Below are 14,316 nucleotides of genomic sequence, written 5' to 3'. Positions count from 1 at the left end.
TTTTATTCAGGCTAAGATCCTTAAAACCACACGCTAAATATTCAATATCAGCTTTATCAAGGTAGATTTTCAAAGAACTTGCAGTAAAAATAATTTTTATATATAAATTGATGCAAGGTCATTTGGGCCAATTCACCTAGACCTCTGAGGGCCGCATTTGGCCCCCAGGCCATAGATTGAACATGCCTGGTTTAGAGCCACAAACACCAGAACAAGAAAATCTTCACCGTGTCAACAGCGAATTATAAATATAAACACACCACAACAGGACTAAACCAGGACTGGACCAGGACTACACCAGGACTGGACCAGGACTACACCAGGACTGGACCAGGACTACACCAGGACTACACCAGGACTACACCAGGACTACACCAGGACTACACCAGGACTGGACCAGGACTACACCAGGACTGGACCAGGACTAAACCAGGACTGGACCAGGACTACACCAGGACTGGACCAGGACTAGACCAGGACTGGACCAGGACTACTGGACCAGGAGCACACTAAAGTCACAAGCACTACAGGACTCTCTCACCTGGTCCATCGCTCCGGGAAACGACCGGACCTGTATTTTTTTTCTCCCATTCGTCCACGGCTCGTCTGAACACAGCACAATGACTGTGTACACATGCACATCAGTATCCTGGTTATGATTGGGTTTTTGTATTCACTCCTGGTTTAGTCCTTGTTCAGTTTTAGTCCAGTCCTGGTTCAGTCCTGGTGTAATCTTGGCCACCGGCAGTTGAGGTGTGTATATAATTATAATCCGCAAATGAAATGGTGTAGATGTTCTTGTTTTGATGTTTCGGCTCCACTCCCCGGTGTGGCTCGTTTCTTGCTCTGGTGTTTGTGGCTCTCTAAACGAACGAGAATTCCACCCACACTCGGAATTTATCCTGAACAAATACAGTTACAAATCATCCACGCGTCTGTATCTGTGTGTGGTCGGACCAGTGTTCTGACCCTGTAGTGACGTGTACGAACTGACTAAAACGTGGGAACGAGTTACATACTGTGAGAACTAAACAATAATTTGAGGCCACAATTTAGTATCCCTAGTAAAGCGCCTTTGACAGATTGAATAACTCATTTCACTAAACCACAGTAAAGATCATTGTATTTAAGATAAAACAAAAAACAAAACAAAAAAAACACATTACTTTTACTTCCTGTTTGGAAACCACTGGGCCACGATTCCTCTGAAGTGTTATTATTGGACAAATAAAAAACATAAGAAAACATCTTTATTTTGTTGAAATCATCTTGAAAGTGTCACAAAAAGTAAAATCTTGCGTGGAAAATGGATAAAAATTAGGATAAAATACTCCCTAATTCTTGTCATTTTCATATTTTTAGCTGGTATAAAATTATACTTTAGATTTGTAATAGTTCGATAATAATTTGACCAAATAAGGTAATGATTTGAGAGTCATCACAGCTTGTCACATGCTGTAAATATAAGATTATGAAAATGTGTGGGTTAAAAAGTGAGTGTGGCAGCTCAGTGAACCAATATCTATAGTATCGGTTTCAATATTTTCTCTGATTATACACAGAGTAACCGCCTCGTCTGAGTTCACCGCACGCTCGTGGAGAAAATGAGCATCTGAAAATGTCGGTTTTCGCACATTGAAACGAAATACCAAAAAAAAACTATATTCTGACTGTGCAAATTTGACGGAGCCTCCACCAGAAAAGTTACACAATGCGCCTGTAAAATAGAGAACCTCTTGACGACGTGCGCGAGAAAACGTACTAACTTACTAGAATTCCTATTTTGTTCCCACAATATGTAATTTGTTCCCACGCTTTTACCACTTCGTACACTTCACTACGGGGTCGGAACATTAATCCGAAAGCCCAGTAGACGTTTTTCACAACAGCCGGAAGGGTAAACGTTGTGGGAAATTATGTGTTGATCATGCTAATTCACCTAACATTATGGACTTTAGAATGACAACAGGGTGGAAAAACACGTGTGATATCCATAGGTCTACATAACATGTTTTTCTTGCCATAAAGAACATGTTTTTCTGGACTTTGAGATGCCACGAAGCAGAAAAAACTGACATATGTGGTCCCCGTGGCATGTTCCCCACCATGATAAGGTGCACTGGGTCAGCAGTATTGTTCATTTTCTTGCTGTATATGCTAAATCAACAAGTTAATGTTTTGTCAAGATGTAGTATAAAGCTACCCCTGATTTTGAGTTGGTCATTGAGGTGTCGTTCCGGGGTGACAGTTGTACTTGGTAATCAACTTGAATCCCTCTCAATGGAAAATGACGAAATAAAGTGGCCTGTTCTCTCGGATTCTCCATCTCTCGTGCTTCTTTTTAGGACACGCATGGAACCTTCCGAAAAAACCCACAACGTCACTTATGTTCATGTTTTTTGGGGTTTTTTTTGGCGAAATGTCTTTGTAAATGTCTGACGTATTTTCCACCAGTTTCATAAATCTAGTGTTCAATTTCATTTCTGAACTGGGTCAGGAATCAAACACGATAGACCAGGGGTTGGGCAAACTCGTGGGCCACAAAGGGTTCTAAAAATTTGACGGAAGGGACAAGGAGCAGATGGATGGAGTGTTTTTAGTAATCCACCTCATAAGAGAAAAAAAATAACAACGTGATATGTAGAAAACATGTGCTTGAATTGCAATGGAAAATCATTACAGAGCATTACAACTTTTACTATTATAATTTATTCAAGTTTGGCAGGCCGGATTAAATGATTAAAGGGCCGCATTTGGCCCCCGGACCGTAGGTTGCCCACCCCTGCAATAGACGGTTCACAAAAACCCCAGAAGTGCGAGTCTGGGCACCAGCCAATCAGCGAAGAGTCATATATTCTGTGTTGGATTTAAAGTGTGAGGATTTAAAGCTGGAACAAAAGAGAATGTTTGGTGAAGTTTATCAAGGGGAAAGATGTTATTGTCCTTCTTCCTACGGGATTTGGGAAAAGCTTAATATACCAGTTAGTCCCGTTACATATGTCACAACCAAATAGTAGCAATTGGTTAAATGAAAAAAGTACCCGCCTACTGTCAAGCAAACGGAATCTAAAGCTGAGAGGTCAGACAGTTTGTACGAAGTGAAACAAAGTAAAACTGATGAATCAGGCTATTGTAAATCTGCCCCATCACCAAATCTTCAACCAACAAACTCCACAAAGGATAAACATTCTACCAGGAAGAATTTATCCACAACTATCAAGGGAAGAAAGATGAAAACTTGAGCAGGATTTTGGTGAAGGAGCTGAGCAGGGATTAGGTGGAGCTCCAGATGACTCTTCCACATCGCACACACACCTGGATGTAGGGCTCCCTCTAGTGGCCTATTTTATCAGCCGGTTTTACTTCATTTCACTTCGTACAAACTGTCTGACCTCGCAGTGTTAAGAATTCATTCACTCAGCGGTAGGCAGGTACTTTTTTTACTTAACCAATCGCTGTTATTTGGTTGTGACGTATGTAATGCGCCGCTAATGGGGTTAACTGGTATATTAAGCTTTTCCTAAATCCCGTAGGAAGAAGGACAATAACGTGATGAAATTCACCAAACATTCTCTTTGTTCTGGCTTTAAATCCTCGATCTCAGGAACAACACTGAATGTCTGGCTCTTCGCTGATTGGCTGGTGCCCGGACTCACACTTTCGGGGTTTTTACAAACCATCTAGAATCTAGATGGTTTGTAAAAACCAGGGGTGCAGGGGTGTCAAACTCATTTTGGTTCGGGGGCCGTATCCAACCGACTTTGATCCAAAGGGGCCGGATCAGAAAACTCATGTCATATAAACCCCAAAAATAACAATAAGTTCAAATATTTGTGCAGAGAAACACAAATCTATTACAAAAATCTTTTTTAATTGATGAACTCTTTCTTTTACAAAATATTATAAATATTATGAACAACCTGAAACTTTAAGAAAAATGCAATTTCAACACAATGTTTTAACATTAACTTGGATGTAAATAGGAATAAGTCATTTTTTCTTGGAAAATCCTGCACTTGGCTCCACTTTTCTCATGTTGGACATTTTTCTGATGAGGGTGTCACGGTCAACAGTCAAAACGATCGTCCTTTAAGAGCGTTTGGAAAGAGACAAGTCTTCATTTGTGCTGCTCTGGTGGGAGGGGCCACGTACAGAGACGCTGGAGACGCTGCTGTGATAAACACCACAGAAAATTAACAATATTTTAATAGAAAATATAATTAAAATATTTTAGTAGAAAATCAGGGCCGGATCTGGCCCCTGGGCCGCATGTTTGACACCCCTGGTCTAGTGTATTTTGATTCCTGACTTAGTTGCTGCAGAGAAATGAAATTGAGCAGAGGCAGTAGGTGACACCAGTCTGGCCTCTAGAGCAGCTGGAGCACATGTACATGTGTGAAGTCTGAGGACCAGATCCAGTTTGTGGAAGGAAAACATGCAAGTAGTAGATATTTTTATTTTTATTCTATTTCTTTATTATAAAAGGTGGTGAGATCTCTTATAAAGTGGATGCAACTTTACAAATGAATGTTCCAGCTCCACCACTGTGACTTTATCCTTCATGTGAGAATGTTTATCGTTCGTGGACCTTATTGGTTGAAGTTTTGAAGTGTTGTGGTAGATTTCAGAAGCCGGTGGAGAATACAGCAGAAATGTACACACACGTTTTGCCTTAGAAAACCATTAAACATAAGTTCCACAAACCGACAGCGGGACACTTCCGGCCGCGGCGCAAAACGTCAATCGTGTCTGTGTACAGTAACGCCCGGCAACATCACTACAACTACTACTTCCTCTTTACTTTTATCACCGTGTGGTTTTACTCAAATGAATAAATATTTAAAGATACGGCGGTGAACAGGAAGCTGCGGGTGGATGCAACTGACAGATGTACACAGATAAAACCATTACTTCACTTCTGTGTTTAGAAAGAGAGATGTTTGAGTTTCACTGCGAGTTTTCTACATCTGCAAATACTCGGGTCGTTTTTATTTTAATTAAGAGGTGTTTAGTTTATGTTTTACGTCCTATATTACACAAAAATAACTGTTATAATGTTGTTCCCTAGAGTGTCCAGAATTTCAAAATCAAAAACTGGAACACGGTTTTAGTTGGTAATAATTAAATTGTGAAACTAGTAACGTAAAAAAAATTGTTTTGCATTTGGTGAGTCAGTTTAGTTGCGTTTTCTATGTGTTTTGGTCGTTTTTAAGCAGCTTTTCTGTATTTTATCGAAACAAATGACAGTTTATGCTTCTCTTTACTGTTGGCAGGGATCAGATTGGACAAAAATATGGACACCTGAGACATTTTTTGTATAAAACTGGGAGAATTTGGGGGGATTTTGGACAAATCTGCTGGGACAGGGGACACAGGGCTCAAAACTGGGGCTGTCCCGGGTAAATAGGAACGTCTGGTCAGCCTCTTGTTAGTTCCTCAAAAACTAGTTTTGTTTCATTCACACATGTTTAAATAATCCTTTATCATTACTCTGTTTACATCTCCAAAGCTCAAAATGCTCTGTTCCACCTTGTGATGTCACGTAGTTTTCAAGTTAACGGCTCCTTTTACTTTTCGGTTACATTTATACTAAAACAAATTACCATATCCGATTTGCGTCCAGACAAGTTGTTTCTGTGTCTGAAAGTCTTCCCTGTCCACACAGCTTTGATTTGTATAAACTGAGTTCTCAAAAAAAACAGGTCGCTCTTGTGCGTTGATGCGGTTCAGCTTCTGTTGAACTATAGGACACGACTCAGTGGAATATGAGTGTTCTTCTTCCTGTGACAGAGGGGAGTTCTGCTTATGGTGAGTTTTGTTTGTTTGTTTTTTATTTAGATCCCATTAGCTACTGAAGAACAGCAACTATTCTTGCTGGGGTCAGTAACATCAATCAGTGCCTTTTTCTGCAGGAAAACAGGATGTACATGCACCACATTTGTACTAACGATGAAAGGTAACAACAGATAACAAAATATACAAATAATCATAACAATTGATACACATAGATATACATATACATACATACAACACACACTTGCACATATACATACATATATATATCCCCATACATGCATACACCCATATATACATATATACACATACACATATTCATATATACATACACATACATATACACACATATACACATACACATATATATACACATACATGACATACACATATATAATAGCTCTACTTTTCAAATCAGAGACAACTATGGAGTAAGAAAGCTGTCAAAAATATTCGTGCGCATAAAATAGAAATTTCGTGCATATTTGGCTGTAGTTGAGCATAAAATAAATATTTGTAAACTCTCAAATGAGTCCAGTCGTACATAAAATATATTGTGTGTATTTTATCCATCAGAATACGAATTGAAACATTACGACGTCAAGAATTACAATCAGGAAATGAAAATTTACGATTACGCTTTCATCAGTACGAATACGAATTCACAGACGGAACTTTACTGTCAAAAATACGTCATCACTTCACAGACATTATCCATCGAGCAGAAGAAACATCGATCAAGATCAAGACTGAACATGCTCAAGTTTGTAGCAGAGTAAAAACAGAGTAAAAGCACAAGAAGCTACAACAGAACAACAAGTGGGTTAATTAAAATCTATTGTAAAAATGTCTTGTCTTGCCACATTGAATTCGGGAACCGAACGCTGCTGTATAATATTGTGTAGAAACACCTCCTTTGAACAGGAAATTGCACCTATATGTTAGAAAACATAGTGGAGCCAGTTGGAAACATCAGACGTAACGTTATCCCAGGGCTAATTAACAAATATCAGGTTCTCTGTAGGTTTAGATTAAAACATTCACGACTACAGCCACAGCGAGCATCAGTCAGTCTTCATCTCAGCTGCATTTCAGACAATGGGTTTTTCATGAGTTATAATGGGTTATAATGAGCAAATCCATCCACGTCACGGTGACGTTATACTTACCGGTAAATACTGTAAACATACCAAGGTGTTGCCTGTAAACACGAACATTAATTGATGCTAGAAGCTGCATTAAACTGTAATGTGGAACATTTCATTGGCTGTGACGTCTGTAACCAGGACAGTTTGGTGTTTGGGGTAAACTGGGACATTTCAGCGTCCGGAGGAACTGTTGGTGTCATTTCATGCGAGAAATGCAGCTGAAGGTTCAGACTGGCTGATGTTCGCTGTGGCTGGAGCCGTGAATGTTTTAATCTAAACATACAGAGAACCTGATATTTGTTAATTAGCCCTGGGAGAACGTTACGTCGGATGTTGCCAACTGGCTCCACTATGTTTTCTAACATATAGGTGCAATTTCCCGTTCAAAGGAGGTGTTTCTACACAATATTATACAGCAGCGTTCGGTTCCTGAATTCAAGACATTTTTACAATAGATTTTAATTAACCCACTTGTTGGTCGCTGTTGTAGCTTCTTGTGCTTTTACTCTGTTTTTACTCTGCTACAAACTTGAGCTGCACAGTCTTGATCTTGATCGATGTTTCTTCTGCTCGATGGATAATGTCTGTGAAGTGATGACGTATTTTTGACAGTAAAGTTCCGTCTGTGAATTCGTATTCGTACTGATGAAAGCGTAATCATAAATTTTCATTTCGTGATTGTAATTCATGACGTCGTAACTTTTCTATTCGTATTCTGATGGATAAAATACACACAATATATTTTATGTACGACTGGACTCATTTAAGAGTTTACAAATATTTATTTTATGCGCAACTACAGCCAAATATGCACGGATTTCCCAAATACGCACAGATTTAAATTTTATGCGCACAAATACTTTTGACAGCTTTCTTACTCCATAGACAACACAATTCCATTATTCAAACATTAAGCCCTGCAAAACTTCTGAAGTACAAAACACACAAAATTACAACTATTCCAATAATACTACCCCCGAGTGAAAATGAACAGTCTAAGCATTTTATGGAAACTAAGCTGAGTCTGTTCTGTGTTTTTGTCGTGTTGGAGATGGTCCGTGTGAAACTTTTCAGAGATTATACGTCTGCAGGTCGTACACACTGAGACACATGTTAATGATTGACGTTTATTCATTTGACAATGGACAGATATTCTAGCCTCTTAGTGTTTTGGCGGTGAATTACTTTGCGGCGCATAGAACTACATCAGTATTTCCAGGCGTCCACACGGTGCCGGATCAGATCTGTACTACAGATGAATTCATGGGAGTTGACGGCACCAGATCGTTCCGTCTCTGGAGCCGTTTTCCATCGGATGAGTGTGAACGAACACTGCATCCACAACGAAAACGACTCAGATACGAACTAGTGTGGACGGGGCCTAAGTTCAGTAGAAGATCGTCAGTTCCAGAGCTGAAATCATCCAAATGATTCTAGTGAAGGTGTGTGGAGTTTAAAAACACAGTGGAGCACTTCCCGTATTACCACATGACATCACAAGGTGGAGCAGAGTGTTTTTAGTTTAAGAGAAGAACTCAGCCTAAATATGCAGGATTTGTGTGTTAAATAGGGCTGGATATCTTTAACAAGTTGCAGATACGATGCATACCTCGATACAGTGAGCTTTCCATTCGTTACGATGTATTTCAAATCGATTTAATGCAGTTCAGTAAAAAAAATATCATGCCTGTGATACTGAAAGTCTTTTTTAAACCACTTCTTGTGCAAAGAATCATCAAAACAGTGAAAATATCAAATGTGTCACATAAACAAGATTTATTTCCTCTAAACAAGCAACAAAACTGTAGCTGTAACAAAATAATTTAGTGAAATCAACCAAAAAATACTATATATTGATGCAGCAGTCCACGATATCGATACTGTATCATCACATTAAAGTAGGGATGTAACAATAACCGAAATATCGTGATATCGTATCGTCAAAGTTCTCACAATAATATCGGGGACCATCACAATATATCGAATCACAAGTCTCTTTGTTTAAATTAAGAGTATGGTGCAGCAACAGCTAAAAAAAGACAGAGGACTACATAGACCATGATCCTTTGCTCCATTTCAGTGCAGACGACAAGAAGAAATATAAGTTCTAAGCACTTTTAAATTTTAGTTCTTTGGATTAAGTCTTGTCAAAGCATTTTAAGAGGAAAAAGTCGCATATTAACAGTCAAAATATCGCAGTAAATGGATATTGTTACATCCCTAATTGTGAGCCTCCCGACCATATCGTGAGCTTTTGCACAATATCACCATAAATATCGTACCGTGAGGTTCATACCGTGACGATATCGTATCGTGAGACTTGGATATCGTTACACCGCTACATTAAACTATACGATATCCAAACTCTGGAACGCTCTGCCCCTGCACGTCTCCCCACAGTGGAGTGTTTTAAGTCTTGTCTTATTCTCGTCCCCTTTTATTCTGTGGCTTTTAACACCGTGTGAGTTGCGTGCTCCTCTGTGTCTTTTATTTATTTATTTTATTTATTTATTGTTTTTATCTATTTTTTAGTACTGCTTTTATGTATTGATTTTATTTATTTTTTTCATTGATTTTATTATTATTATTTTATATTGATTCTGTTAGTTTCCTCATAGTTGAAACATAATTCAGCTTTTTTTTTTTTTTTTTTTTTTTTAAGCAAGCACTTTGGAAACTGTTTTGTTTATAAAATGTGTTACACAAATAAAGTTGGATTGGATATTTTTTTTATATTTTTGCACACTCCTAGTGTCGCACATTTTTAACAAACATGTGTGACTGAAACAAAACACAACTCCAGGTCGGTTTGTGATGACGAAACAACATTATAACAGATCAGAAAATAATGTCATATAGGAATTAAGCTTTCATAAAAGTGACAGCTGGATTTGAGAAACAGAGAGCCTGTTTTGTACAGTAATTTTAACACTAACACTTGAGAGAATGTATTTGGTTTGTCCAATGTAATAACTATGTCTATATAATAATAAATAAATGAATAAATGTAATAACTATGTCTATATAATAATAAATAAATGAATAAATGTAATAACTATGTCAGTATAATAATAAATAAATGAATAAATGTAATAACTATGTCTGTATAATAATAAATAAATTAATAAATGTAATAACTATGTCTATATAATAATAAATAAATGAATAAATGTAATAACTATGTCTATATAATAATAAATAAATGAATAAATGTAATAACTATGTCCATAAAATAATAAATAAATGAATAAATGAAAGAGCGTAGGTCACAGTTGCGGCACCACAGATGCAGCGCCTTTGTTTATTGAAAAAAAACAAAACATTGTTCTGGAAAAATAAGAACATATTGTATAAATAGAAATAAATTAATTAATAAATAAATACACACTTTCACAAATAAATAAATAAATAAATAAGTACATCCATAAATAAACAAATAAGCAAACACGTCGTTTCAATAAATACACTTGTAAACTCTTCATTTGTCCCTGAGCACCGGTCTGTAGTGAGTGCAGAAGCTAACGGCAGTACTTGGACTTGTACTCTGTCTGGTCCCTGGTCTGGTCTTTGGTCCGGACTCAGGTCTAAACCCGGATACCCCCCCCCCCCCGGTTCCAGTCCAAACTTACAGAGCGAAGACCCCGAAGAAGGTCTCGCCGTTATCGTCGTCCAGGTTGGACCGGATGTTGGGGTTCTCCGTCAGGTTTACGCGAAGTCGATCCCCCCGCTTCAGGTTGAACATGGCGCCCACGTAGACCCCGGTGAACCAGTGGCCCTTGTGCCGGTGTCTGTGGCAGGCCGTCCTCACCGAGTGCAGGATGGAGTTGTAATCCTCCTCCGGCTCCTCTCCGGATCCAACCGAATCGGATTTGCGTTCCACCGTGTGACTGATGTGCACCAAGCCGCCGCTCTCCTCTTCTTCCTCCTCCTCCCCGTCTTCTTCCTCGCTGCTGCAGGTGAGGCGGTACGAGGCCTGGCTGTAGACGAAGTACGGCCCGCTCAGGGGAATCACGATCTCGTTGTTGTCCAGCGTCAGCTCGCCCTGGGAGTACGACTGGTCTGTGTCCTTCTGCCAGCGCACCGTGCCCGTCTCGTCGTCGTATTTACCTGCGACAAGAAAAGCTCGGGTTAGTCACCGGATCTGACTCACTCACGAAGGTTTTGTTTAGCAAGATTCATCAGCCGGTTTCAGTTCGTGGAAACCGTCTGACCTCGCAGCATTAGGATTCGTCCGCTCGACAGTAGGCAGGTACTTTTTTATTTAACCAATCGCCGCTGTTTGGTCGTGACGTTTGTAATGCGCCAAATCTCGTAGGAAGAAGGACAATAACGTCTTTCACCAAACATTCTCTTTGTTCCGGCTTTAAATCCTCGATCTCGGAATGTCTGGCTCTTTGCTGATTGGCTAGTGCCCAAACTCGCACTCGCACTTCTCTTTTGGGGTTTTTTTGCGAACCGTCAAGTGCGGGCATGTCCAAACTATGGGTCAAATCCGGCCCTCAGACAAATTTTTCCAGGTGAATTGGCCCAAATCACCTTGCATTAAGTAAAATTTAACTTTTTACTGCAAGTGTTTTGAAAATCTGCCTTGACTTTAACGTAAATAAAGGACTGATGAGTCATTCTAACGTGTTAAACCTGCACATATTTCAATTATTCACTGTTTTGAGCTCCAATCTACGGCCTTCGATCAGTCTGTCCTTTGCTCGTCTGTGTTTAGATTTGTGGCCCTTGATGAAAACGTTTGGACACGTCTGGTCTAGTGTATCTGATTCCTGACCTAGTCGCTGGAGAGAAATGAAACTGAGTGGATTTGATCATTTAATTTGTTTTACGTTATTCTCCAAAAGCCCAAACTATTAAAGCTCCAATTTTATTCTGTTTTCTGATCTGTTATAACGTCGTTTCCTCATCGCAAACAGACCTGGAGTTGTGTTTTGTTTCATGTTTAACTCACAAATCCTGCGTTTTTACATTTTTTTAGTTTTTCTCTCAAACTGAAAACACTCTGTTCCACCTTGTGATGTCATGTTGTAACCCAGAAAGTGCTCCACTCTGTTTTTAAACTCCACACACCTTCACTAGAATCATTTAGTTGATTTCAGCACTGGAAAAAAAAAACAATATCTAGTCCAAACGATAACGATATCCAAATCTCTCGGTACGATATTATCACGATATTCTTCTCACGGTTCGAGGCTGATGTAATTTTTGCTTTTAAAATAGCTTGACAAGATTTTGGTGTGAATTATTTCCATCATAATCCCAAGAATTCAAGTAAAAAACGTATTTCTTCATGTTGTTTGCGCTGAAATGAATCATGGGATATGTAGTTCCCGATGTTTATAAGCTGTTTCTACTATAAAAATGTGTGATTCGATATATTGTGATAGCCTGAGACTTTTGGCGATACGATATCACGATATTTCGATTTATTGTAAAATAAAATGACTTAAATTAAGAACATTTGACTTTATTTGAGTCGATTCAACTTGACAAGTCAAATTATCTGTGCGTTTTTCTTAATTCAAGCAACATTTGGTTTTCTCTTTTCTTATTTTAAGTAGAAAAATCTTGTTTCATTTGCAAATAATTTTACTTTTGAAGTGAAATTGACTCAAATCATGATAAAACTTTCTTAATTCAAGTTGCCTAGATGTTGTTTTTTTGCAGTGAACCCCCTGGAAACGTCAATCTCTACTGAAAAAAATGTACAAATGAGCTGATAACTTCTGTTAAACTACCACTTCATGACATCACAAGGTGGAACTGAGCATTTTGAGCTTTGGAGACGTACACACACTAATAATTAAACATCTGTGAATGAAACGAAACACAAATCAAGATGTTTGTGATGAGGTAACAGCAAAATAAACACCGTAATTTCGTGTTTTATTCTGCGTTTTTGTAAAAATCTAGTCAGAAATCTGAACCGACAAGCAAAATATGAGAATTTCAGAGCGAGTTTGAACAGAATCCGATTATTATGAAAAAATAAATCACACATCTGTCATGAATCCGTCATCGCGTCACATTTAAACTCAACGCCTACGAGTTTCTCTCTGCTCTATAAATAAAACTCCACTCACTGCATTCTGAGAAGTAAAAGTACGCATACCAGAGTAACAAAAAGTAAAAATATAACATCAAGAAATCTAATTATGTAAAAGTATCTATAAATAAAACTCCACTCACTGCATTCTGAGAAGTAAAAGTACGCATACCAGAGTAACAAAAAGTAAAAATATAACATCAAGAAATCTAATTATGTAAAAGTATCTATAAATAAAACTCCACTCACTGCATTCCGAGAAGTAAAAGTACGCATACCAGAGTAACAGAAAGTAAAAATATCACATGAGAAAATCTGCTGACAAAAGTACTATAGTATTTGTTTAAAAACGCACTTAAAGAGTAAAAAGTTAAAGTATTTTGTGCATATTTTGAGGTCCAATTTTAACGAAATCGAAACGTAAACAACTGAATTTTTTATTTGCGTTTTTTTTTTTGTTTGCTCAAATAATTATGCGATAAAAATAAAACCTTTAGACTTTTCAGCAGAACTCAAACTGTAATAAAAAGTACTTTTACTTTCCAGAAATGTAGTAGAGTTGGAAGGACGTAAAAGTAAAAAGTATCCACAGAAGTAAAGCGCAGATACTTAAGATTTATACTTTACTACTTTTACTTCGTCACGTTACAACACTGTCTTAATACTACAAGCAGTATTTGTACTAGTACTATGAAGTATTATAATATTTCAGATATTTACCGTCCAGATGAATGGCCGCTCTGACGTGAGTTTGTCTCATCGAGAGTTTCAGCGCTGAAAAAACAAAAAAAAAATCCAGATTATTTTCAAATATTTTGTCGTTTAGAAAAGTGATATACAAATAAAAGTATTATTTATCAAGTAACAAAGTTTAAGAGTCAGGTTTGTGGAGAGGAGAGCTCACATCTCCAGTGTAATTAATGCAGCTAAGTTGAAAGATCTGGTCAGTTTGCAGGTTAAAAGTGACAGACTGTGGCTTTAAAGTTTTATAAAAGTAATATTTTAGCCAATACTTTTTATTTTTAGCCTTTATTTTTTTCTTTTGCAATTGAATCCAGTCACAATCACAACCAAAATGTGTGACGTTTGTGGTTAAAAGTGACATTTTGTGGTTTTAAAGTTTTATAAAAGTAACATTTTACATTTTTAAAAACATTTTTTCTTTCTTTTTTCCAATTTAAAACAGTCCACAAACTTGACAAATCTTCAAATCACAATCAAAATGTGTTTAAGGCATTCACATTTTGCACCAATTTAGATTTTTTTTTTTTTTTTTTATATAAATTTGACATAAAAAAAAAACATAATTTTTCATAATTTTAT

General features: G+C 37.7%; 1 protein-coding gene across 1 annotated transcript in view; it reads right to left on the bottom strand.

The window, feature by feature from the left end:
- Positions 1-10,207: 10,207 nt before the first annotated feature.
- Positions 10,208-14,316, bottom strand: part of tnfa (tumor necrosis factor a (TNF superfamily, member 2)) — a 5,286-nt gene continuing 1,177 nt past the window's right edge. The window contains exons 3-4 of the mRNA XM_020925912.2: positions 13,714-13,767; positions 10,208-11,048 (exon numbers count right to left, since the gene is read on the bottom strand). Coding sequence (XP_020781571.2) covers positions 10,567-11,048; positions 13,714-13,767 — 536 coding nt within the window. The 3' untranslated portion in view covers positions 10,208-10,566. The remainder of the gene's footprint in view (positions 11,049-13,713; positions 13,768-14,316) is intronic.

This window comes from Boleophthalmus pectinirostris, unplaced genomic scaffold, assembly GCF_026225935.1.
Source record: "Boleophthalmus pectinirostris isolate CB_2022bp ecotype Guang Dong unplaced genomic scaffold, ASM2622593v1 HiC_scaffold_21, whole genome shotgun sequence".
Lineage (NCBI taxonomy): Eukaryota > Metazoa > Chordata > Actinopteri > Gobiiformes > Gobiidae > Boleophthalmus > Boleophthalmus pectinirostris.
This window is presented reverse-complemented; position numbering and strand designations above follow the sequence as displayed.